Source organism: Arvicola amphibius, chromosome 5 (genome assembly GCF_903992535.2).
Source record: "Arvicola amphibius chromosome 5, mArvAmp1.2, whole genome shotgun sequence".
NCBI lineage: Eukaryota > Metazoa > Chordata > Mammalia > Rodentia > Cricetidae > Arvicola > Arvicola amphibius.
The window spans coordinates 47,645,236-47,671,094 of NC_052051.1; the positions used below are offsets into that span (position 1 = coordinate 47,645,236).

The window sequence follows — 25,859 nt, forward strand, 5'->3', positions numbered from 1 at the left end:
TTTTGCCAAATCTAAAGCCTGATTCTTATCAAAAGATACAATCGAGAAAGTGAGCAGGCCACGGGATGGGAAAATTAAAAGGTTTTGTGTTTACAGTGTCTAGCAAATTCCTACCACATAATATTATGTAGTTTTTAAAAGAGCAGAGGACAAAATTAGATATTTCCACACAAATATTGACATAAAGGACCAAAAAGCACTTGAAAGGATGCTCAACATCATCAGAGGTCTGGAAAATGAATATTAACAGAGAGAGAGTGTATCCATGAGTAAGTGTCTGGCACAGGCTGTGACCTTGAGACTTGACTGGTATAGGCTGTGACCTTGAGACTTGCATTCTCTGTGAATACTCATACCTGAGGTCAGCTGGAGGTGAAGGCCAATTGCCAGAGGCCACAACACAGCAGAGTTCTAAGAGCAAAGAGACTTGGAGAGGGAGAAGAGGCAGGGAGAGGCCAGAGAAGTCTCCTTAAAGAAACACTACCCAGAATAATAAAGGAATGAACTAAGGAATATCAGACACATGCTGGGCAGGGGTCAGTCTGTGGGCCTCCGTTCTTGGGAAGCTCTGTCCTGAGTTATCAACACTTAGTGGGAGTTGCAGGGGACACGGGCAGGCAGGGATGGGAAGGTGGCTCCCACTTCTCACGCAATGGGCACTTTCTGCAATAAACATTTGTGTTATATGATCTGCCTTCTGCTAAAACTCACCAAAGCGTACCAAAATTTACACATCTAGGTGTAAGCAAAATCAGTCCCATTTTTTTTTAAATCTTAATTTTGTTGTTGTTGTTTGGTTTTTTGAAATAATGTTTCTCTGTGTAACTTTGGAGTCTGTCCTAGAACTAGCTCTGTAGACCAGGCTGGCCTTGAACTCACAGAGGTCAGCTTGACTCTACCTCTTGAGTGCTAGGATTAAATGCGTGTGCCACCGCTGCCTGGCTTATTTTAATTTTTAATTAAAAAATTTAAGTAAAAGATAAAGAAAGATTAAAGCAATTTTAGGGGAAGCAAACTTTGGTTTTTGTAAAAGATAAAAAGTAGCATCTACTATCACTATATATAAAGGGTGCCTTTTGGTACCTAGAGAGTATGAAGACCTAATAATAATTTTACATTTATGTAGTTGTATGCGTGTGTGTGTGTGTGTGTGTGTGTGTGTGTGTGTGTGTTGTAACATACCATATCATCCATGTGAGTTAGAGAATAACTTTTGGTAGTTTGGTAGTGTGTTTTCTCCTTCCATCGAGTGGACTCCAAGGGACTGAACACAGGTCATCAGGCTTAGTGGCAAGTGCCTTAACCCACTGAGTCTAATTGCTGCCCCATAATATAATTTTTAAAGGAAAATGCAATGAATTTTATTTTCTTCATTTTGCCATAACAGGACAGCTCTTTCCAGAGGAATGTCCCTTGCTTGGAAGTTGGCCTGTACGGCTTTCAGGCCAGCTCCGACTGGATGGGATCCTCTAAATTAGATGAAGGGCAATGAGGTCACAAGGGTGAAAGAGTATAGGAAGACTCTTTAGCAGGAGGCCGAGGAACTCCCAGAGTCAACTGACCTAGGGCCTGCTGAATTCAGCGAGTTCTCCAGAAAGCACTCTGACTGGACTACAGGCACAGCTCTGTGGTGGTGTGCTCCTCTAGAGCACCTGAGGCTCAACCCCAGCGCAGGCACAGAACCCTGACCTACTTTCCTCTCGCCCCAAAATCGTCGTCAATGCTCTTTCTGAGAAGACAGATTCCCTATTCCACCCTTCAGCTCAGTAGACACTCTAGATATTGTAGTAAAACCAACCGGAGGGAAGGACGAAACAGACCATCTAGGGACAGTGGTAATCTCCTCAGTTTTCTTTCTGACTCACACATCCACATTGTAGCTGAAGAAGCTAGAGATACCAACAGAGGTTGACAAGTAACCCAACAAAAGCTTGCTGTCTCTAGCCAAAGGACCAAGTAAGGGCAGCCACACTACACAGTTTTACACTGGTTGTCCTAGCTCATCTAAACAACACAGAGAAGATTGTGTCCACGCTCCCAAGGGCTCAGTGGGCCACTGGGATAGTTTTCTATCCCAATAGGTTGTAGTAAGTTCCTCATGGGGAGCCAGGCCTTCTACCTCCTGGCAGGGGAGTAGCCCTTTGGTCTCCCACATAGGGTGCTGTCAGAGAAGGTCTGGTGAGATTCAGAACTTAGCCTTAACGTTAACATGAGAGTGACAATGGCACATGGACCAAGTGACCTGGCATTCGTGTCTCCCCTACAAGGGAAGAAACAGTGAGGCCTACTTGAACCCCACACACCCCCAGAAATAACAAGAGGATAGCATCCCTGTCCCTTATATGTTGTTCGAGTTCCTTTTCTGTCGCTGCGAGTAAACATTCCAAGGAAAGCAACCAAGGGGAGGAAAGGGTTTATTTAGATTTCACTTCCAGTTAAGTCCTTTGTTGAGAGGAGTTAGGGCAGGGATGTAAGGCAGAGCTTGAAGAAGAAGCTGGAAGAACACTGCGGTCTTGGTAGCTCACTGCTGCTCCGCTGGCTTTCCTATCCAATTCAGGGGATGATGCCCCTCACAGTGGGATGGGCCCTCCTGCATCGATTAATGAGACAATCCCCCATTCCCACCTAATCTGGAGTATCCTTTAGTCGAGACTGCCTTCTCAGGTGACTCTAAACCAGTTCTCAACATGTGTGTGGCCACCCCTTTGGGGGTCAAACAAACCTTTCTCAGGGGTCACATATCAGATATTCCACCTATCCGGTATTTATATTACGATTCATAACAGTAGCAAAATTACAGTTATGACGTAGTAACGAAAATAATTTTTTAGTCGGGAGTCACCACAACATGAAGAACTGTATTAAAGGGTCATAGCCTTAGGTAGGTTGAGAACCACTGGGCCAGACTGTGTTGAGTTGACAGTTAAGAGCTAACCAGAACATCTCTGAGCAGAGACTGAGCAGAGAACTCAGAATTTTTATCTCTATTACACGGTGATAGGTGGGACACGCCCCCTCCCCACAGTGCTAGAGGAAGCCAGCTAAAGAAACTGAAGCAGATCCAGCATCTTCTGTGACACAACGCCTCGAACATTCAGGTTTCAATCAGAAGTCCCTCATCGTACCCAGAACCAGGAAAATGTCAGGCTGAATGAGGATGACAGACAACAAGGCCAACACTGAGGTGACACTGAGATGAGGATTAATGGAGATTATTAAGCAGACACATAAAAACGCTTCACTGATCAGTTACAAGCATGCCTGGACACGGAACAACCTCTGCGCACCTCCCAGGGCGGTGAAAACAGAAAATGGCGACACAACCAAACGCTGTGCCCAAGCAAAGAAAACCAGAGCATCTGGATCACTAACACGTGACCTGGGAGTGCAAAAACGTCACATCCGCTCTAGATAGGAATTGGCAGTCCTTAAACATACCAACGTGTATCCACTACATGATCTAGCAAGAGTTCTGGGGCATTTACTCTGGAGAAATTAAAATTTATATTCACACGAAGTCCTGTACACTGCCGTTGAAAGTGGTTTTAGTTAAAAACTAAAGACAGTTCACAAATCCTTCAAACTGACATAAAGCCACAGTGAGAAACACTGTAACTATAAACCAGGCTCTTGATACATGGAGCAGCCTAGATGTATCTCCAGAAAAATTATGCAGAAGGGGAAAACTGATTCTAAAGTGTGTATGTTATGCGACCCAGCACTGAAATGGTTATCATGCAAATGAAGAACAGATTGGTGCATGTGACCTGGGATAATAGAGAGAGAAAAATGAAGGAAGAATCACCATAAAAGAGCCCCAAGAGGGGTTTCCTGTGGCGGCGATGGAAGCAGGCTGCATCCTCTCTGTGTCAAGGCAACTATATCCAAATCCTGCATGAGAAGTTCTAAAGCTTTGCAAGATGTCACCAAAGAGGGAAACTAGGTGAAAAATTGCAAAACTACTGTGCATTATTCTTAAGAGCTACACGTGAACTTGTAATTCCCCCCAAAGGAAACATTTAATTAAGGAAGAAAACCAAAGAAATCACAGAATAAACGCCAAGTTAGATTCTAATAAGAGAATTTTATACATGACCCAGAAGCATCCTCCTTTGACTTCTAATGCTTTTTAGTTGGTGTAAAATGTGTACAATGAGCTCTAAGCTCAGAAGCTTGTAAAATTATCCCAGAATGAGCACACTTACCTATCACACAGGTTAAGGAATAGAATATCTGCTTCCCAAAAGATTTTCAAAAAAATCTCCTATGCTCACACCTGACATTTTTATAGCGTTTGCTCAGCGGCAACTGGCTTAACAGAATGAGTGCCTATGGCCATGAAGTGAGCCTACGGCTGCCCAGGAAAGGAGAATCAAGAGCCCCTGTTCCCCACAGATGTACTAGCTCCCACAGGTCACTCCTGTTCCTTTCTGTCACCCCTCCATGCTATCCTTGCCTGGTTGCTAATTCCCAAGAATTTTGAGTTTCCCGGGGAAGGGGAAACTCTAAATTCCACACAGCGATGCTTTTTATCTAAGATGAAAGAGCAGGTGGGAACAGGGGAAGACACTGGAGAGATGGCCCAGTGGTTAAGAGCGTTTCTGTTTTGTTTTTTGTTTTGCTGTTGTTGCTGTTGTTGTTTTTGTTTTGTTTTGTTTTTTTTTAGAAGACCTGGGTTTAGTTCCCAGCATTCACACATTCACATCTGGAAGCTAACAACTGCCCATAACTCCAGTTCTGGAGGGTCCATCTCCCTCTACTGGCCTCATTAGGTATAGGATGAACATGGCACACATAAACCCATGCAGGCACACACACACATACATGTCCATAAAAATAAATGAATAAATCTTGAAAGTAATAATTGAAGGGAACAAGTGACTTATCTTCAGAAAATGAAAAGCAACCATAAACATATTTGCTATTATAAGTGTGTTAACTTACATCGAAATTGAAATTGACACACTGGGGATGATTTGCTTCTGTTGCAAGTGAAATCCATTACAGTTTACAGGAATCATAATAAAATCATTGTCCATAGCTGTGACGGGGGTCTAGTGGGATCCATCTCCTGAAAGGTCTTTTTGGTATAACACAATAACTCTTAGGTACAAATTCCAACCATCAGAAGTTTGTGAACCCTGGGTGAGGGGGTGAACCCTGATGGAGAAGAGTGCCCCAGCTGCCCAGCACACTAAGGGTCTCCCTGAGGCACTTAGGGTGATGCCCCTGCCGGGACCCAGAGACTGGAGACCTACAAGACAACTTGCCTCTGCTGCAGTTACAGCCCTCTGCTCTTGAACTAAGGAAACGGAATGATCCTGGTTCATTTCCCAGACACACAAAGCTCTACTGTGGGCACGGTGTCTGTCCAGGTGGCTGCCAGGTGAAAATCAGGACTGGGGGTGGGGTATGACCTCACGAGCTCTTGTTACTGGTTAAACCGAAGAAACCAAACCTCATTCGTATTTTCTTAACCTCAGCTGAATGACTCAATTTATCAGGTCAAGCTTGTGTTTCGTGCCACTGAGGTGCACACAGGGGTCAGGAGGGAAAGGGAGAAGGAGCGATCCCCTGACCTTAGCACTGATCTGTGGCACTAATAGTCTTCCCATCTCTCCATTTTAAGGTCTTTTGTCCTAGGGATAGATGGTTGGCTAGGACAGATGCTCTAGTTGTTCCCTGATGTCCCGTGGAGGGGCACCAGGGGTCCTACAGAAGCCACAGTGAGGTCAGCCCCATCTTACCTAGCCTCAGCCTTTCTAGTTACATGTCCAGTGTGACCATTCCAGAGCGATGCCAACCCAGCGACACAACCTACTCCTTGACCTTGGCCCTAGGTGGGACCTGTGTCTCCTTTCCCGATTAGGTGAGGTCTCACTACCTTTCCCCTTTGATGGGGAGGTCCCAGCAGCGTTTCTCTATCTCAGCACTTGCCAGAAGCCACTTCAGACAAGCTTAAACTGGCAGAGAGCAGGGAACTTTTCTCATACATACTTCTATAAAGAAAATGAAAGATGTGGGCCAAGGAGCCCTGCCTCAGTTTCCTACTCCTGTGGATATTTTCAACATCCACTGCTGGAAACCTCAGCTCACACGGCATTGGATCTGCCCATCTGAACATCTGCTGAGCAGCCTCCGTCCAGGTGGCTTGGGTAAAAGAAAACAGGGATGGGAATCTAAGTGCTCTTCAGAAAGAACACCCCATGGAGCATGGGACAGGGCCAAGGAGGCATCTGCAGCAAGTGAAGGCTCCACGAGCCCTTCCTGAGCCTTGTGACTGCCCAAGTGCGGGGCATGCATTCTCCTGGAAGGGCTACTATCACAATGCCATCTTTCCTGTTTGCAGCTCTTCCCCTAATTCTTTTCTATGTTGTTGCTGTTTTGTCGTCCCCCCCCCACCACTTAGTCACTGGATAGTATTTGCATTTATAGTCTATGCTTAATTAAAAATAAATGAGTAATTTGAGTGAATAAATGCACCACATGTATATAAGTAAATAAATACAATGTAAAGTACAAGTGTAATAAAAGAGCATTAGCAATCTCCTGAATTCAAATAGTAGCCCAGGGATCTTTGCTTTAGGGACGTGGGGTCAGACACACTTTTGTACATTCTCACTCCGAGCCATATCCAAGAATAAAGCCCTGGGCCAGTGGCACTGGGAACTGATGGGAGGGCCCTCCATCACCAGCCTTAAATGCTTCTCCTCCTCAGCAATTCAACTCTTTTTTTTTTTTTTTTTTTTTTTTTTTGTTTTTCGAGACAGGGTTTCCCTGTAGTTTCTAGAGCCTGTCCTGGAACTAGCTCTTGTAGACCAGGCTGGCCTCGAACTCAGAGATCCGCCTGCCTCTGCCTCCCGAGTGCTGGGATTAAAGGCGTGCGCCACCACCGCCCGGCTCAACTCTTTGATTGACTGAACTGAAACTGAAACTCTAGCCCTAGGGGTCACCCTAGTAGGAGCAGACACAGCCAAGAGCCCAGATCACACACCATCAGCAAACTCCTGGCAGCTCTCATCCACTCTGGGAGAGAATGAATCATCTCTTCCTGCCAGGCAGCCTGGTCTGTTCTGCTTCCTCTTACAAGTGAAGCAAAGCAAGACCTGGGCTCTGCTGGACACATCTGTGGCTGCATCAAAAAAAACAGGCTACGAGTCATGGGAGAAAGACGCAGGTGGGCTTCGCTCCAGCGAACGTGTCCTGCTGCAGAAGAGAACATTTGGACAAAGCACTGAAATGAACTTGACTGGAGGGGTGGAAGTGTCAAAATTTCTTGGACATAGTTCTGGCTGATATTTCTTTTCTCATTTCATGAATGAGTTTTCAGTGTTTGACTCTCATGGATGATTTCCCTCTGAGAGGTAGAGATTTAACCCTCCTTTTGCTGGGCCTGGGTTTCCCAAGCCTCCCTGGATGCCTGGCAAATACTTCATTGCCTGTGACTCATTGATATCCATATTTCAAGTTCTAGGAAACCAAACCCTAGGCAGCACTTGGCTAAGAGTTGCCTCTACCACACGGAGGAGGGTCCTCCTTTGATCTGCAGCACACAGTAAGGCTGAGGTTCACTCAACACACCCCAACTGGAAAGCTCCCTTGGGCGTTGATTTTTCAGTGGGATCTGACCACATGGCTGCTTGTGCTTGATTCTTCTCTGTACGTCCTCGAGGGAGGTTCACAGTGGCAGAGCTGGTAGAACTGACAGAGCAGGGTGGCTGTGCCCAGGTCAGAGGGCACAGTGAGACTTTCTATTCACCACCCGTCTACTTCAAAGGATGCCAGGAGCTGAGAGACTTGGAGCTAAACTAAAAAGTGTGTATGTATTCTAATTTGCTGATTTCGGGAGCTGAGATTAGAATTTCATGCTTTTAGTCAATGAAGTTTGTGACTGCAAAGATGGTTCACTGTATGCATAACAAGTACTTTACCTCCTCCAAACCACAAGTACTTCTGTGCACACACGGGGAGGCCACTGCCACCGACTATCTTTCTCAATTGCTCCCCACACTATTTTTGCGACAGAGTCTCTCTCTCAGTTCTCTGACCAGCTAGACTGGCTGGCAAGCAAGCTCCAGGGTTTCCCCCACCTCTACCCCTCCTCCAGCAAGACAACCATAGATATCTATGGCCACCATGCCCAGCTTTTTACAAGAGATCTGAACTCAGGTCCCCCTACATGGCAAGTACTGACTGAGTCATGTCCTTAGCTCTGGGTGCCGAGATAGAATCTGGGATGGTTTTAACTTCTCTGTCACTTTTATTCACTTATTGAGTGGGGATTCTATCAGCCTTCCATACCTTGAAGGTCTTTGTGACAGTGAAGGAAAAGGTCTTTTAGTACAAACATGCACGTTTCTAGTTTTCAATAGACCATAGCTCACGGTAACGCCTGGGTGTTCTGGGAGGCCTCAGCATCCGGAATGAGTCCAGGCTTACTCCTCTAACCCATGTCTTGTTGTCATCTTGGTCAGCCTTTTAATTTGGAATGCTTTTTATATTTCTAGGAAAGTACCAAAGACAATCCAGAGAGTTCTCTTATGCCCTTTACATGGTTCACCTAACGCTAGTGTATTATGTAGCTCTAGCCCATTAAAACTTAAAAGCAGCATTTGAGCACGGCTATTAACTAAACTACAGCTGTCATTCACTCTACCATTCCTTCTGCTGATGTAGTGAAGAGGCGAGCAGGCCTGCTTTTTGCCCTGCCTGGCTCCCACACGGCTAGCTTTACACCCGAAATAACAACACACAAACTGTATTCATTTAAACACTGCCTGGCCCATTAGCTCTAGCCTCTTAATGCCTAACTCTCACATTTTGATTAACCCATATTTAATAATCTGTGTAGCACCACGAGGGGTGGCTTACCGGGAAGATTCTAGCCTGCATCCATCTCGGAGAGGAGAGTCATGGCGACTGCTTGAGACATCTGCCTCACTTCCTTCTTCTTGTTCTGTCTACTCCACCCACCTAAGGGCTGGCCTATCAAGTGGGTCAAGGCAGTTTCTTTATTAACCAATGAAATCATCAGATAGATAGAAGACACACCTACATCATGCTGAAGCCCTTTTCTGCTCCAGCATTCGGGCCTCATTCATACATTGTGGTCGGTCCTTATGTCTGATTGGTCTCCGAGACATTTCCGAATTTCCTCGTCTTTGATTCACTCCCCATTTGGAGGTACATTGGTCATGTTGTGTAGACCACCTTTCACTTTGGCTTTGCCTGCTGTTGTGTTTTCTCGTGGTTAGAGTTAGGGGTTTCAGGAAGGGGAGAGAAGTGCTTTCTTAGCATGTGGCAGTAGACACACTCTATGAAGGCATTCTGCGATTGGTAAGGGTAACATTGCCCACTTCCTCACAGGAAAATCTGTCAGGTTTATCTTCTGCATACTCTCTGTTTTAAGAAAGATATATTTTTAATGATGTGAGTGTAGCTGTGTGTGGGTATTTGCACATTGAGAGCTGTGTCTTAAGAGGCCATAAGAGGGCATCAGATCCCTCTGGAACCAGAGGTGCAGGTCTTTGTGAGTCTCCTCTTCCCGACTGAGCAATCTCTCCAGCCCCAGGTGTTTTGACTTTTTTGTCCAGCCCTAGAATTAGCCATTTTCCAAGATTTCCTACTCCTTTTATCAACATGTGGTTAGGAGCCAGGAATGAACTTCAGGCATGCTTGCTGGTGCTTGCTGGCGCCATTTTCAACAAGCACACTACTAAAGGCTTGGAGTTGGGAAGGTACAGGTTTTTCTGACTTTGGGCTGATTACTTTTTCATTCTGAGCCCCAGTTTCCTCATCAGCGAGTGAGGAAAAGCGAAAACCACTCGCAGGGTTGAGGAGTGTGAGGAATGCCACCAGAGAGGCTAGCTGCTTCTGAGAGCAGACGCTGCTTTCCCACACCAACTTTTCCGCTGAATATTATCAAAGTATTTGGGGAAATGACGGGAAACAATGTCAAAGCATCAATGAGTTGATAAAACAATAAAAACAATTTTAAGAAAAAAATGGGAATCTAAAGGAATAAAAAAGAATTTCATTTTCTCTGAAGCCATTTATGGTTTCCAGCAGATCTGAACTTTCATTTTGACAGAAAGACAGTGACTGAGGAGGGACAGAAGGTCATGACAGTAAAACATCAGGGACAACAGGAGGTAAAGATCTCCACAGAAGACCCCCGCCACAGCAAACTGTGATGCCAGGGAACAGGCAGGTGAAAGAATTCCTCCCTGAATTTTATGACTCTTTTGAAAAAACCTCCAGCAAGGCTTGAGTTTAAGGCTGGCCTCCTTTTGAATATCTCTTCAGAGTGTCTTGGAAGGTGAAGTAGCCTCAGCTGACTTCTCATAAATCATAAAACGTTTACATTACTCCAAAATGCCGAAAAGCACACAACAGAAAGTAACTCGACACACAACTGACATGGTCAGGAAAGGAAATAAAAGCTTAAAGACTAAGAACTTGAAATTGCTTCTTAAAGGCTATAAACCACAGTGCTTTAATGTGTAGAGAAACAAAGGACAATGTTAAATATATTTGTGGAGTAGAGACTAAAGTGTGCCACAGGTAACATGACAAAGGAAGAAGGGACCTGTTCAGATAAACATTCTAACACCTGGGATAAAAGCCAGGGGAAGGGGATGGGTTAGCTCAAAAGGGAACCACATCTGAGGAGCCGGGGGAAACACCTAGGACACTTTCCAGAACACAGAGAACCCCTGTTTGTCCATCTCATGGATTTGTCAGAACTCTCCTGCTAGGCATCTTCAACTCACTGAGGACCCTAAACTTACTGACTACCCTAAACTTACTGACAAACAAAAGCGCAAGATTTCATGGATGACTTGAGGTTCCTGTAAAGTGGTATGGCGGAGGTAGGAGATGACAGAGATAGGCCAGCTTCCCTATTCCTCCCCTTTGAGAACACTTGCATGCTCCAAGTTGGCAGGCTAGACATCTGACGAGAAGGCCTTTGAGCAACCCCATTTGGCCTTCCAGAGAAAGCTAGTTCTGAGGAGGCTGGCTCCTTCTTGCTCACCTCTGGGATGCTCTGAGGGTCCCAAAGTTGACAAGTGTGGAAATCATGCCATACTACAAGAACACAAAAACGCTTTTGTGTCTTACATAAACTCAACTTTCCTCTGCTGTAATTTGTTTTCTTTTAATTCTACATTACTGGTGGCATAGATCCAAATATCACCTTATATAATTTTTAACTAAACTTTTTTAAGAGAACTTCATAAGTACTGTATTTACATCATTTAACCCCTCTCTTCCCAATCTAACGCTTCTCATGGTCCCCCACTCCCTCTCAAATTTATGACTTCTTCTTTAATTATTGTTGTTACATACATATATACACTCAAGTATATGTAAACCATCTACCGAGATTTAGAGTTGCTTTTACATACATATGTTTAAGAGTAATTGCTATGGATTAATTAACCGATCATGGGCTTGTCTCTGGAGAAAACTGATTCTCATTCTGATAGCAGTCAGATTGCCTATACCTCTTCATCTAGTGGTGGGGCCTTCTGAGATTTCTATCGCTTTGCATGCCAACTGTTGTCATTATTCAGATCTTTTTCAGGTGACCATATTGCTGAGTTTCATGGTTGCAGCTTTCCTGTCCTGTCTCAGCAATATGGTCACCTGAAAAAGATCTGAATATTTCTGGCTATTAAGTGGTGTCCTGGTTCTCTGGCTCTTACTATATTTCTAGCCTCTCTTCTCTGAGTAATATTTTTTAAATTAAAAAGTGGCTTTCTTAGCCAGGTGGTGGTGGCATACACCTTTAATCCCAGCACTCAGGAGGCAGAGGCAGGCAATCTCTGAATATAAGGCCAGCCTGATCTCCAGAGCATGTTCAGGACAGCCAGAGCTTCACAGAGGAACCCTGTCTCACAAAACAAACAACAACAACAAGAAGAACAAGAACAAAATATGGTTTCCTTGCTTATTCCCAAAGCGAGCACTGTCTTTGTGAGATGTCCCCACCAAAGACAGCTGCCATCTGTTCATTGTCTCTTTAGCATTCAAGCAAGCACTCAGGGCTTCTGTGTCAGAGGCACTGGGGAGATGGCTTGGCTGTTAAGGCATTGGCTTCTTCTCCAGAGGACATGTGTACAATTCCCAGCACCCACATAACTGTCTGAAACTCCAGGAACAAGGGATCCAATGCCATTTTATGGTCACTGAGGGCATTGTACACACGGCACCCAGACATATTATTAGGTAAACACTCATACATATAAAAGTGAATGGCATATATGTTGTCCTTAGCAATAGGGCTTTACCACCAGGTTGTGAAGCACAATCTAAAGCTTTGGCGACAGTCTTGGATGTTTGGGGTTCCATGGGATCCCTTTGGCCAACAACCCAACAAGACGTAACCCTTTCCTGGCACAAGATTTTCCTTGGTGGCATAATAAGTCTAGTTGGGACATTGTCCCCATTATATGGTGATTCCTTTTAGAGTCTTTCTTATATGTATATACTTTAGAAAGCCTCTACAGCAGTAGATTTCCAGACCATTTTCCAAATGGTCTTTAGTGTTAGTTGTCCCTCCCCAGACTCCCCAAATTTACTCTCCCATCTCCCTCCCAACTTAATCCTCCTATTCTGGTTTCCCCTTTGTCTCTCCATAACACTTCCCTTTCCTTAGGAGATCCATCATAAAGGTTGCTTTTTGAAGTAGATGGGATTAACAGAGACCCACAACATGACAATGTGTGGAGAATGAGACACCTGGAACACTCAGTCCTGTGCAGGATGTCTTTATCAAACTACTCCCCTTGAGGCCCAGGGATCTGTGTGGAAGAGGAGCTAGAAAGATGGCAGGAGTCAGAGGTGATGATAACTCTAAGGAACATCACCCTCCAGGACACAACAGAATGGATAAACCTATGAACTCACGGGGACTGTGGTCCCATGCCCAAGACCTACACAGGTTCAAGCCAGATGGAATCCCAGCACTGAGAAGAAGAAATGGTCCCACTCCTAACCAAGACACCATTTGCAATTGGTAACTGCAGGCAAAGGGATAATCAGTTTCTCCAGTGGAGTGTCACTGGGCATATTAACTACACTGTTAGTGTTTTTAAAAGTTTGGGACTCTCGCTATAACAAGCAAGCCCCTCTGGATACTGCTCGGTCTGAGCTGTCTACCTCTTTATGCTTCTCAGAGAAGATGTGCTAGGAACAGACTTCACTGCTGCTGCTGCTGGCTGTGTTCTCTATCCTTGGAGCAGTGTTTTGGGATGGGTTAATGTCCCTACCTTATGTTAAGGCGCTAAGTAGTTCTTCACTTTCATTGTTGCTGCTGACATCAAAATACCACAGGATATTCCGAATATGAAGAATGAGTTACTATACTTTGGAAGGAGTAGAAAAATTACTAATACCACCCCCACTTCCACAGACCCTTAAGACAAGGAAAACACATGCTTCCGTCTCTACCCTCCATGTCAGGAAGTACATGTACAGAGAGTCAGTCCTTGACACTTAATAGAATCATAAGAGACTTTGGAACACAAAGGCCAGAGGCCAAGAGTCAGTGCTTGGAAACCACAGGGCTGTTTTCCAAGCAAAGAGCCAAAAGCTGGTGCACAAAGTACCGCTTCTGCACTGGCGCCTCTTACCTGAGCCCTGATCCGCATGCTGGCCTTGGGAGTCAGGTACTTATGTTCTAAGTACCAGCCCCGCTCCTGGAACACCAGCTTCGTCCCGTACAACAGACAAAACTGAAGAATGAGAGACAAGAAAGAAGCAACTGTTAGAAAAACGGCGGCCATAAGGAGTCAGAGGCGACATCACATCACATACACCACATTTCCTAAAGTCAGAAGGTCTTTTCTTAATTAAAATGGCCATGCTTTGGATACAAAGTATATGTTTTATTTTTTTTTTAGCTTTCCAAAAACCTTGAAAGCAGTTCTAAAATAATAGACAGTTTAGTGAGGTCTCCTGTATCAATCCCATTCAAGAAATATTAACACACAGTCAGCCTTGGTGCACATGTAACTTCCTTGTATCCTCCACACCCAGGTGACTTAGAAGTCCATTCAGAAGTGATTTTGAAATCCATATGTAGTTCTGTTTGCTTCCCTTCTCATTCATGAAAAATACACAGCAATGTCATCTTGATATTTTCCACTGGGCAACATTTGATTGACTTTCACAAAAATAGCATTCCTCATTTACATCTCGCCTCAGTATGTTTTTTCTGTTACGTTTCTGAAACTGAGCAGCCTGAATGACATCGCAGGCAGCCACCAAGCAAAAATCAACCAGTTTCCCAGAGGTAGAGTGGCTTTTCACTTAACTATTCATCCATTCGCCATTTAATATTCCATAATCTGAAATCATACAGCAAGTGGGGGAGCAGTGTGTAAAGCCCTTCGTGTCTCCACCCAGCTTCAGTGATCAGACCTCTGGCCTTCTTGTCATCTCACCTCCCACTCAGGTCCCCTCTGTGGCATTGAGGCACTAAACCCAGCCCTACCACTTCATTCACGAACACACCTCGCTTTCGTATCTCTGAAAGACAATGACTTTTGTGAGGATGGCTTTTGGCTGGGGTCACAGATCAGTTACAGGGTACTTGCTTTGCATGTTCAGGAGTTCAGTTTGGATTTCCACCACCCACTTTAAAAAAACCCCTGAGTTTGGTGGAGAATGCCTGTAATCTCAGAGCTGGGAAGTGGAGGCAGGGGGTTCACTGGCCAGCCAGTCTAGTCAAGCAGTAAGCTCCAGGTTCAGTGAAAGACCCTGTCTCAAAAAGAAAGGAGGGGACCAATCAAAGAAGATGCCCACTGTTGACCTCTGCCTGACATATGCACATGAATGGATGAGTGTATCTTTATACATGGATGCACACATGTGTATATACATGTGCACACACACACAATATATGTGTGGGAAAGTTGTGGGAAAAGCACAAGGGACAGTGGGCTCCTTAAAGCTGGCAACTCTGGCTAGAAGTCAGGTCCGGGGAGCTGAACTCAAAAGCAGCTACTGCAGTTTGAGAGAGCAGAGCAAACAGGGCTACTGCAGAAGAGTCCTGGACCCCAGTGCAGATGACTCCCCCTCGGGGAGGTAAGAAGGAGACAGGAGACAGGGAAACCCAACAAAACAGAGAGGGCAAGGATTCTGCCATGATCTGAACATGTTTCCCAGAAGTCCCTAAAGCACAATTAATAAAAACTCAGAGAAAGAAATTGGGGTTCAACCCGAAGATCCAAAAAGCAAAACAGCCATTGGCTCTTACCTTGACCTCGGTCTGAAATGGCAATCCTGCCTCCAGGAATCTCAGAATAAGACTGCGTTTGTGAGCTGTCTACTCCTGTCTTATAACCCTCTCTAGGACTGGGATTAAAGGTGTACACCACTGGAATTAAAGGTGTGCACCACTGGCATTAAAGGCATGCAGCACCTGGTTTCTATGGCAAACTATTGTGGCTACTGGGATTAAAGGTGTGTGTTATCACGGCCTGGTCTGTAAGACTGACTAGGGTGGCTGTTTTACTCTCTGATCTCCAGGCAAGCTTTATTTATTACAATACAAATGAAATGCCACTACAAGTTCCCCTATTGGAGACATAATCCTCAAGTTCACATGTGAATGCACTTAAAGGTGGCGCCTTCACAAGGGTGGCATGAGGTCCTGGGGATTGAGAGCAACGTGGCAGCTTTTATAGAAGAAGAATCTTTGTCCCGTGATGGTCTGGGCCATATTAGAATGCAGCAGGAAGCCCCTCACCAGTGCTGAGCAGATGGATGCCCCATGCTTAGACTTTCCAGCCTCCAGTACAGCTGTGAGCCAAATGCATTGCTATTATTCATAAAGTATCCATTTGGGGTGTTTTGTGACAGCAACAGAAAAGAAGCTAAGATGGGTCAACTTTCTGGGGAGTAGAACTGGAGAGAAGACCAGACATTCATCACAAGTCCTAGCTTTAACTGTGATCATCAGCCTCTCGTCCAGTCCTACCAATTCAACCCAAATTGCAGAAAGCTCCTGACAAGCCCACATTTGTCATCTGTCAAAACAAGCCAGGTGTAATTCCATACTACCACACTACAGGAGTTTACCGACTGTGTCTGCTGTTCTCTTCTTTAGGAAAATCAACCAACCCCTGAGCAGAAAACCAACCAATCCCTAAGCACGAAATCCAGCCAGTCTCTGAGCTTGTCCATACTCAGGAATTGAAATCTGACCAATTCCCACCCTGAAAATCCCCTCCCTGGAAAAACTCCATCCTTTAAGAAGCCCTACATAAGCTCTGCACCCTTTTCAGTTTGCCCCTGCCTCACCATGGAGGCGGCCGTGTTCTTGGATTCTTCCCTAGCAATCAATCTCTTGAGTAAGGTCCGGGTAATAGCCTCCTTTTGCAGGAACAGAGAAGAGTGGAACAGAGCTAGACCGCTTTCTCTGGGGAAACCTCACCCTAGAGAAGCAGAGTTTTAACGCTCCAGGGAACCCGAACAGAACTGTAACGACTTTGCTGGGGAACCCTCCCCTGCAGGGGCAGAGTTGTTACACTGGGGAAACCTTTCCCTGGAGCAGGACTGTAAACTGCTAAGTTTAAGGTGACTTTGTGGCATTCCTTGGCTCCCGATTGCCAGAATACTTTTCAATCAGAGCGGCAATGCTCAACAAACAGCACACCTGAAAGTTCTAGAACTAAAAGAAGAAAACACACCTAAGAGGAGTAAATGTCAGGAAATAAACTGAGGGCTGAAATAAATAAAATAGAAACAAAGAGAACAATACAAAGAATCAATGAAAGAGAGTTGGTTTTTGGAAAAAAATCAACAAGACAGACAAACCCTTATTCAAACTAACTAAAAGGCAGAGGTTTTCTGGATTTTCTCTAATCCAAATGAACAAGATTAGAAACAAAAAGGAGAAACGAAAAGTCAATGAAATGATCCCTAGTGATAACCTGCTCTACTCATAGACAACAGAACCGTCATCAGAGAGGCTTCATCCAGCACCTGCTGGAAACAGATGCAGAGACCCATAGCCAAACATCAGGTGGAGCTCTGAGAATTCTGAGGAAGAGGGGGAGGAAGGATTGTAGAAACCAGAGGGGTCAAGAATATCACAAGAAAACCCACAGAATCAATTAACCTGGGCTCATAGGGGCTCGGAGACTGAACTGACAATCAGTGAACCCTGTGTACTTTGGTTTTCTTGCAGGACACCTATCAGCAGGAGCAGGACTGTCTCTGACTCTTTGATTACTTTTGCGACTCTTCCTCCTGCTGGGTTGCCTCGTCCAGCCTTCATACAAGGGGAAGGGCCTAATCTTCCTGGAACTTGATAAGCCACCTTTGATTGATATCCATGGGTTGACTGCCCTTTTCTGAAGAGAATTGGAGAAGGAGTGAATGGGACATGGGGAGGAAGGGAAGAACCTGGAAGGAAAGGAGGGGAAACTGAGGCTGGGATGTAATATATGAGAGAAGAATAAGAAAAATTCTAGGCACTTGGGCCTCAAAGCAGGGTGTGCACTCATGTGCTTAAAAGAACCAGATATGAAGTAGCAGAAAGCTACACAGCCCCAAAGAAACCAAAAGGAAAAATGGGAAACTATGGGCTCACGCACGCAAATCTGCCACTTTATAAGAAACAGAGAAATGTATAGAATGCTGTGTGTTACAGGGAATCACATAAGATGGAATACCTGATTAGAACAGTCTTACAAAGACAAAAGAAGTTGAGTCCATCATTTAAGTTCTCAGAACACAATCATGATATACGATGGTCTCGTTGGCGAATCATACCTCTGTCTAATAAAGAACACCAAGTGCATATAATGTCTTATGGAAGATGGAAGAGCAAGAACCCCTGCTGTCTTCAATGTTAGAGTTTCTATTCTGTATTAAAGACCATGACCAAAATCCACACGGGGCTGAAAGGCGGAGAGGTTCTCAGACATGTATGGGGTTTGCCCTTGACTATTTCTGTAGGTATTTTTAATTCCAGTACCAGGGAGTCACACAGCTTTAATCCCAGCACTAAAGAAATATAAAATGGAAGGAGAGATAGGCTGTGTCTTCAGTTGCCCAGCCTTGGTAGAGGTAAGACTTCTCTAATGGCTTGGCTGCTTTGTTTTTCTGGTTTTCAGGTTGAACCCCAATGTCTGGCTCTGGGTTTTTATTACTCATGCTACAACTTCCCCTCAGAGATGCAGACATTCTGACACTGCAGAGCAAAGTGTCACTCATCAGCTTGGGTGGCACTGCTGTGAACACATCTGTGGTGCTACCAGCTGTTGAAAAACTTAATAATGCACTTGCATGTGCAATGCACTTGCGTGTGTTTCATGGTGCTTTATACTAGTGAACATGTCCTGCGTGTGGTACCGAGCTGAACACTGGCTAGACTGTACATTATCACTTTGTAGAGCCTTCCCTCTGATGGAAGCAGTTGACAGTAAAACCCTTATGCTAGCCACAGACACAGGCCTCTCCCTCTAGCGCCTGAGTGTATCTGGGTCTGGAAGGCTTCTCAGAGCACAGCCCTGCACTCAACAACACGGACGGAATGAGTATCACATAGCTTCTGCATCCCATTTCATGCTCTGGGCCCTCTGTTTTGAAATGGCAAACTCCAAGCTGAAATGCCCACGTTCTCAGAATACAAGCCCTGGCTTCTTCCCTCTTGGGTTCTCACAACTGTGTGGTTTTTTTCCCCCCTCCATTACACAATCTGCCTGCTGGTATAATTATCTGGTCATGTGTCTCACTCCTTGACCACAACATGATCAAAAAGTTGTAACTCATGCATCTTGGAATGCCCCACTGTGTCCATTGCCAGTATCTGGGACCCATGTGCATTTGTGAAAGCAAGGAGTTCGAGAGCCATGGGTCCCAGGAGTGTAGGCCCACTGGGATCCACAATGGGAGGAGGGGAACTGCCTGCAATTTATGACAAGCCGGTGGCCTACATACATAGCCCGAGCTGCATAATAAGCTGGGAGATGAAGCAAATGGACCAAGTTGGCCTATGGTGTCAGAGAAGATGAACAAAGCTTATTAACACACGGGAAGAGCAGCGTGAGCACAGAGCAGCTTCCCCCGGCAGCAACCCAGTTCTCTCACTGTGATGAAGTGGTCTGCCTCTGGCCTCAGCCTTTAGCCGCTTGGGATCCCGTCCCTGCCTTGGAAAATTGATGGGCGAAGGTGTGCTCTCCCGGTTTAAGGCATTTCTGTCAGTGTTAGCAAGAAAGTACCAGCTTTGAGAATTCTAAGGGCATTCCCTACAACAGGAGAGTGGCTTAAACTGGACCAGACTGGAGCAACGCCTACTGCTGAGCTGCCTAGTTCCCATTCAGTCCCCTCCAGCTCAGGTAAGGCAGTCAATCTTATTTAACCCAAAGCAGAAGGCAGGGCTGTGTCAGTTTTAGTGGCATTTTATTTGGCCATCTGAAGGAACTGGTCATAATTTAAATTTATTGTCCAAACTATCTGGAGATGTGTCTTCACTTAAAACCCCAACCTGTCCATTGCAGCAGTGGCAGGTGGGGATGGAGTTCACGGCTAGTTTGGCTAGTTCTCTCTCTAACACCATGTTCTGAGGTAGAGATGATTTCTCTTCAGCGTGGGCCACATGCTGGTGTCATGGTTGATCAAACACACAGGAGTTGACAAAAGGCAGGGACAGCCCCCAGAGCAGCCTGCTGTCTGCCTTTCTGATAGGCCTGGACACAGATGTATCCTGGTCTCCAGAAGACAGAAAACGAAAAGCACAGAAAGCGAAATCAACAAGCATGAAGCGAGATGAGAGAAAGCTCAGGAGGAGACCGGGGCCATGTTTTCTGACCCAGTGAATGTTCTGGACAGCAGGAGACCTGAGTCCTGCTGTGTCTAAGCACCAAGTAGGGATGACAGGGAGAGAGTTCTCCAGTCCTGGTGTCACACAGCTGGTTTGTGGCTGCAGACACACTCTCCACCTTGTAGAGTTTACCATGCTTTGCAGGAGTGAGCAAATTCAGCCAGCTAGCCATGCAGGCTGGGCTACACCCCCAGGGGCTCCCATATAACCTGCTGTGCAAGCTGACTGTGACAGCCTGGAGCTTAAATGTCCCTCAAAGGCCTACATTTTAGAGGCTTCATATTCAACTTGAAACCTTTAAGAGGCAAGGCGCAGTGGCACATCTTCTAGTCACTGGCAAGCACCCTTGGCATACTGGGTACTGGGGCTCTTCTGACCATCCTAGCATCTTAGCACAGAGATGAATGGCTTTTCTCTATCACCCAGTTTCCCAAACCAGGCACCCCAAAGCAGGGCAGGCACCCAATCCTGGACCAAAACCTTTGGAACCATAAGCCAAATCAGAGCTTTAGCCTCTTTTACCTCCATTCATTTTGTGGCACTGGGGATCAAACTGAGGGCCTCATGCATTATAGGCCAGTGTCCTACCACTGAACTATACCCCGGCTTTTGGATGATGGGCCTGCACCACTCTAGCCACTGGTCTTCTCTCTATATAAGTTGCTTAGTTGGGTTATTTGTTATAGCCACAGAAATCTGATCTATACATTGGCTGAAAAGCGTGCATCAAAGCTGGAGACTTGTGGATAAACGCTCAGCTCAGTCAGGCTCCTCTCCCAGAATGTTTTACTCCAGAATGAGACTGATTCCAACTTAACTTACTGCTATTCCCGATTCTCCACCATCTTTGGCTTCTTGCTCACCCTCTTTGGTCTATGAGTGCCCAATTACTGCAGCACCATTTGGGAAAGAGGCTGTTGGGTTTGCTGTTGCCATTTCAGCAAACCAGGTGGCCCTATTTGTGTACATGTTTCATGTTTCCGCAGTCCCTGGCATGAGCCACCGAGTTGTGTGTGCACGCATCTACCAACAATGTAGTCTTGATTTCTCAAATTACAATAGTTGGAACTGTTTTGACTGACACCCCCACTTCATATGCTTTTCAAGACCTGTCAGCCTTTTCTAGGTACTTGACATCACTGAAAATTTTCAGGATGATTCTGTTCCCAGCACTAAGAGATCCCTTAATAAGAATTATGTTAAACCTGTATATAACGATAAAAAGAACTTAAATGTTTACTGTGTAGAGGCTTCTAGTTGATGACTCTCTCCATTTGTATGGACCGACTTTGATTAGATTCATTAGCATTTCAATCAGTCCCACACATTAAAGCCCTGTATGTTTTGGTAGATTTATCACTAGTGTGTGTGTGTGTGTGTGTGTGTGTGTGTGTGTGTGTGTGTGTACTTTAGTATACTGTACATTTAAAATGCATTTAAAAATTCAGTGTCCAGGTGTTCATTACTAGTATTCAAAATAATATCAGTATTTTCATGTTGACCTTGTATCCATAACTTTGAAGGACTCAGTTTTTAGTTCCAACAATTAATTCCTTTCTTTCTTGTTTTTCTTCCCCTGGGTCTTGTTTTGCAACACCTTACAGGTGAGTCTGACTGTTTGACGCTGTGACACAACATTGCCATCCACAGAGCAGCAAAGCTTATACTCGACAAGGGTGAAACCTACCCATCTATCTATCTATCTATCTATCTATCTATCTATCTATCTATCTATCTATCTATCCATCCATCTATCCATCTATCATGTATCTAACCATACCATACCAAATGAAACCAAAACCCAGAAACTTTTAAGTAAGTATACCATTTCTGTGTTGGGTACGTTATGGCCATCCCAGGCACATATAGCATGTGGTTGCCAGTTGGACACACCTGCTATTATTTTTTTTAAACAGATAAGCAAACACGCCATATGTATGTCAACACTTGCTTTTCTTCTTCTCTTGTCCAAAAGGATACAGTTTGTAATTTTTTGCTTCTTGCCTTATTGCACTGGCTTCTAGAACCAAAGTCCAGGTTACTGTCTTTGTAGACTGTTTCCTTGGACCTTTTAGTAAGCAGTGCCTCTTCTTCTTCCTCCTTTCCCTCCTCTTCTTCCTCCTCCCCCTCCGCTTGCTCTTCCTCATGCTGCTGTTGCAGTGTGCAGTAGCCTTTTCCAGATTTTGAGTTATTTTTCTGCTTTATTTCAACAGTTCTGGAATATGAAGCTTCCCGAGAGCCCAGAGGACTCTACACATGCTACGCCCTGGGCCAGCTCTCCCAGCTGGTTTGTCTTCTGATGTCTATTTTAAGTGACTTCTTACATTATAAGAATGGGCATGAGGAAGTCTGACTCTTCATACAACCTGGGTCTTTTAGTTTGAAAGGCAGGCTAGTCTTATTCCCATAATTGCTCCTAGTCTTGGCATTTGCTGCTTTCTGCACTGTGAAAGCCCTTTCAGGATGTAATCTATTAATCAGACAGCTGTGGGTGGGCTGTGTTTAGTTGTCCTTCCCATCTGGCTGAGGCTTCAGAATACAAGTTGTCTTATCCCTGTCCAATCTCTGACAGTCCAGAAAGGACCAAAAAAATGTAGAAAGACCTTGTCAAAGTTGGAAAGACTGCACCAGGAGACTGAGAGGGACAGCAATTGCTTAGCCTTCATGTGGACTACTTTTTCCCTGATATTTTAGTCTAGAAACAATCCACTTTCTTTCCTTCCTCTGTCCCTCCCTTTCTCCCTCTTCTCCCTTCTCCCCGCCTGCTAACGAGTCCCTCCTCCTTCCCACCACGTGCTATAATTAGTATTCTGGTGGGTAGTTTTATTTCTTTTTCTTTAATGGACACCTAACCAGAAGCAAGCCACTAAAGTTTAGTAAGGGCAGAAGGAAGAGTTAGTTCATCGAGTGTAGAGAGCAGAAGTCACGAACTCTCAATAAATCCCGTTATTACTCAGGGTGCAGATGTGGCAGGTGGTGAGCAGGTGCTGGGGTTTGCCGCCTCGTCAGCCACCCAGTGCGACTTTTCCCATAACGGCAGCGCTAGTGTCCCCTTATAGCTTTCTTCTGGGAAACGTGTGTTCTTCTAGACACAGAGCGACTGTGTGACTGTCTGCTAGGGTGCATTTACAGCAGCAGCAGCATAGAAACCCGCCAATGGATGTCTCCACCCACCCTTGGAGGGAGCGGGTGCAGGGGGGGCTCCCTGTGCACTTCAGATCCTGTTCCCCATTTTACGGATGAAATGGCAAACGTCAGCCAGGCTCTCTTCCCTGATTACACTAACCTGTGTCTTAGCGCCAAATGCTCCTCTCAGCTTCCTGTGTATGATTCCCACCAAACTCTTCTCAGTTTTTGTCCCAAGTGATCGCCTCCCCTCGTGCCCTGTCTTCTAGAATTGTAACTTAAAATGGAATCTGCTCCGTACAGCTGTGCACAGAGGAAATGGGGGGACAGAGTACGCCAGGAGGCCTACCTCGTCACAGGCCCTGTGCCTGGCATGCTAGGGTAGGTCCCCAGAGAGCTGAGCCTGCCATGCTTGTATTTCCAAACATGAGGATCTCTGCCACCTAGCTGCTTTTCTGCTTAGCTATTGATTTAGCTGTGACAATAAAGTGTCGAGGGGAAGAACTGGCGGGATGACCCCACAACTGCTGTCATCTGCATGCTTGTGTTCCCCTGGGTGATGAAGCACACACAGCCGGATCTTCGTGCTGTTAGTAGCAGAATGGCATTGGCCCCTTGTTCCTAAGCAGAGAGCTTTGTGAGGGGTCAGCTGAAGCAGAGAGTCCCACAGCAGAGCAGACCCTTGTTATAAGTCAAGAGACACCCTCCTCTTCTTCCCCTGGTTTCTGGCTTAGAGACCACACTTTCAGAACAATTCTAGGGTGACTCTTCATGGCTGCTCCCATTTGATTCCCTTCCAGAACTCCTGTCTAGATATCCACTCGAGAAAACCAGGTCTTCCTGGCCTGAAGGAGAACTAATTACTACCTCGAGGCACCTCGAGGTCAGTTAGGGAAATGTGGATATGTCAAAATGGAAAACACCCTCCCCTGGCAAGGCAGTTGTCAGGGTTCCTATTCTGGCATCAGTTTTAGGGCACACATCAGTGCACTTAAACTACTCTATAAATGGAAAACTCAGAACATACCTTGTCATGGCAACAACACTGGTAAGCACTCTGGAACCCACACAGCCAGCTAAATTTAATTTCCTGCAGAGATGTAGAGATTTAACCCTGAAGTCGCCTCCTCTGAGGAGTCCTCCCTAAATCCATGTTGTCTTGGAGACTAGCTGAGTGGTCCCCTATTATCAAATATCCCCCTCAGGGATTAGCTTACTCCATGTTTTTTGCATATTTGGGGTACACTGATGTCTCTAACTAGTCACCCAGGGCTATATAAAAGTAGTTTTCATTTGCATCCGCAGTGCCTAGTACAGAGCCTGCCGTATAACAGGTGCTCACAAATGCTTTAAAAGTGGGATTGTGCCCGGTCGTGGTGGCCTACGCCTTTAATCCCAGCGTTTAGGAAGCAGAGGCAGGTGGAGCTCTGTGAGTTTGAGGTCAGCCTGGTTTAAAGAGGGAGTTCCATGACAGCAAAGGCTGTTACAAAGAGAAACACTGTCTCAAAAAACAAAAAGAAACAAAAGAAAAAAGAAAAAAAGTGGGATTGTAGCAAATACCTGCAACAGCCTGAAAATAACTAACTCCTCTCTGCTCGCTGTGGAGTCCAGGATCCCACCACCGTTCCTTGAATTTAAAAGTCCTAGGGGCCGAAAGGTTAGGCCTCTGTTCCGGAGATCACTTCCGAAATTAACTTTTTACTGGGATGAGTACCCTCCACCGATTTGGAGATGCGGTTGAAGCACAGCCCTGAAGAGCTTTGTCACAACCACATGTGAGAAGTCCCCTAGATGTGATGAATGGGACCTTCCAGGGTCATAGAGAGACTGGAAGGAGAGAAAACCATTTATTTCTGAGAATCAAGGTCTGACACTGATTTCTACATCACCAGTATTTGTGTTCCTTCTGAAAGGCATAAGCCTGCAGACAAAATATTGCAAAGGAGCCAGACAGTAAACCTTAGCAGCCACATGATGGGAACCCAAGCCACTTTTGTTGAATAACCTTCCTTAGGACTGCTGCGATCACGTGCACTCCCCTCTATGCCCTTGATTGCAAAGGATAAAGAACCTGGGGACAGAACAGTGGCTGAAGGCAGCCCTGCACCATCGCAGTCCCTGACACTGTGATATCATTGGCACCAATGGGAGTCAGAATATGGACTGGTACAATTTACCCTGGACTGGATTTGGAAATTGCAGTCAAGCCCCCAATGAGAGCCCCTTTCTTCCTGTGTGGGAGGCTTAATCCCATGACCAACCCCAGATGACTGACTGGTGCCTTGGGCGTGTATTCTGTGTGACACCCCCTAAAGGGCCCCTGCTTGAGAGGCAGAGAGAAAGCTTTGCCAATCAGAGACTAGACACAGTCTCAAAGGCACAGAGCTGAGATGGGGTCCTGGGGGCTGAAAAGGGGCCACCTGCAGAAGAAAGCGCGGTGCCTGAGAAGAGGTGTTTGCGAGTAACCATTGGTTGCTAGGTTTGGCTTAAACTGGCTACCTCCTACACACGTTGAGAAAAGGAAGAAAGAGCAGTTAGAGAGCAGGAAAGAGGGAAAAACCCACCCCGCCCACTTGACAGGCACAAATTGATGCTTGCCAGAAGCCCATAAGGGCGGGACAGTCCCCAGTGAATGCTCTGCTCAGGGGGTTAGTTGCCCTGATGAGTACCCTTTGGGAACCAAAGGTCACCTCTGAGCACAAAGGGACACAAAGGGCACCTGTGTGGACGTTCAGCCCCGTGCCCCATGCTGGATGCTGAATGGCCCAGTCACTTCTCCCTGGCTAGGCAGTGTGGGGGATGGGCACCTTGGCGAGACATGAAGCGGAAAGAATCTTTGTGACAATGACAATTTAAGAAACACTGGACAGCCAGCGTGTTGGGTGCTTCTGAG

The 25,859-nt window shown here is 45.7% G+C and overlaps 1 protein-coding gene across 1 annotated transcript in view; it reads right to left on the bottom strand.

Annotated features, from left to right (window-relative positions):
- Acoxl (acyl-CoA oxidase like) overlaps positions 1-25,859 on the bottom strand; it is a 257,337-nt gene that overhangs the window by 8,790 nt on the left and 222,688 nt on the right. Inside the window, exon 17 of the mRNA XM_038330539.1 lies at positions 13,638-13,739. Coding sequence (XP_038186467.1) covers positions 13,638-13,739 — 102 coding nt within the window. The remainder of the gene's footprint in view (positions 1-13,637; positions 13,740-25,859) is intronic.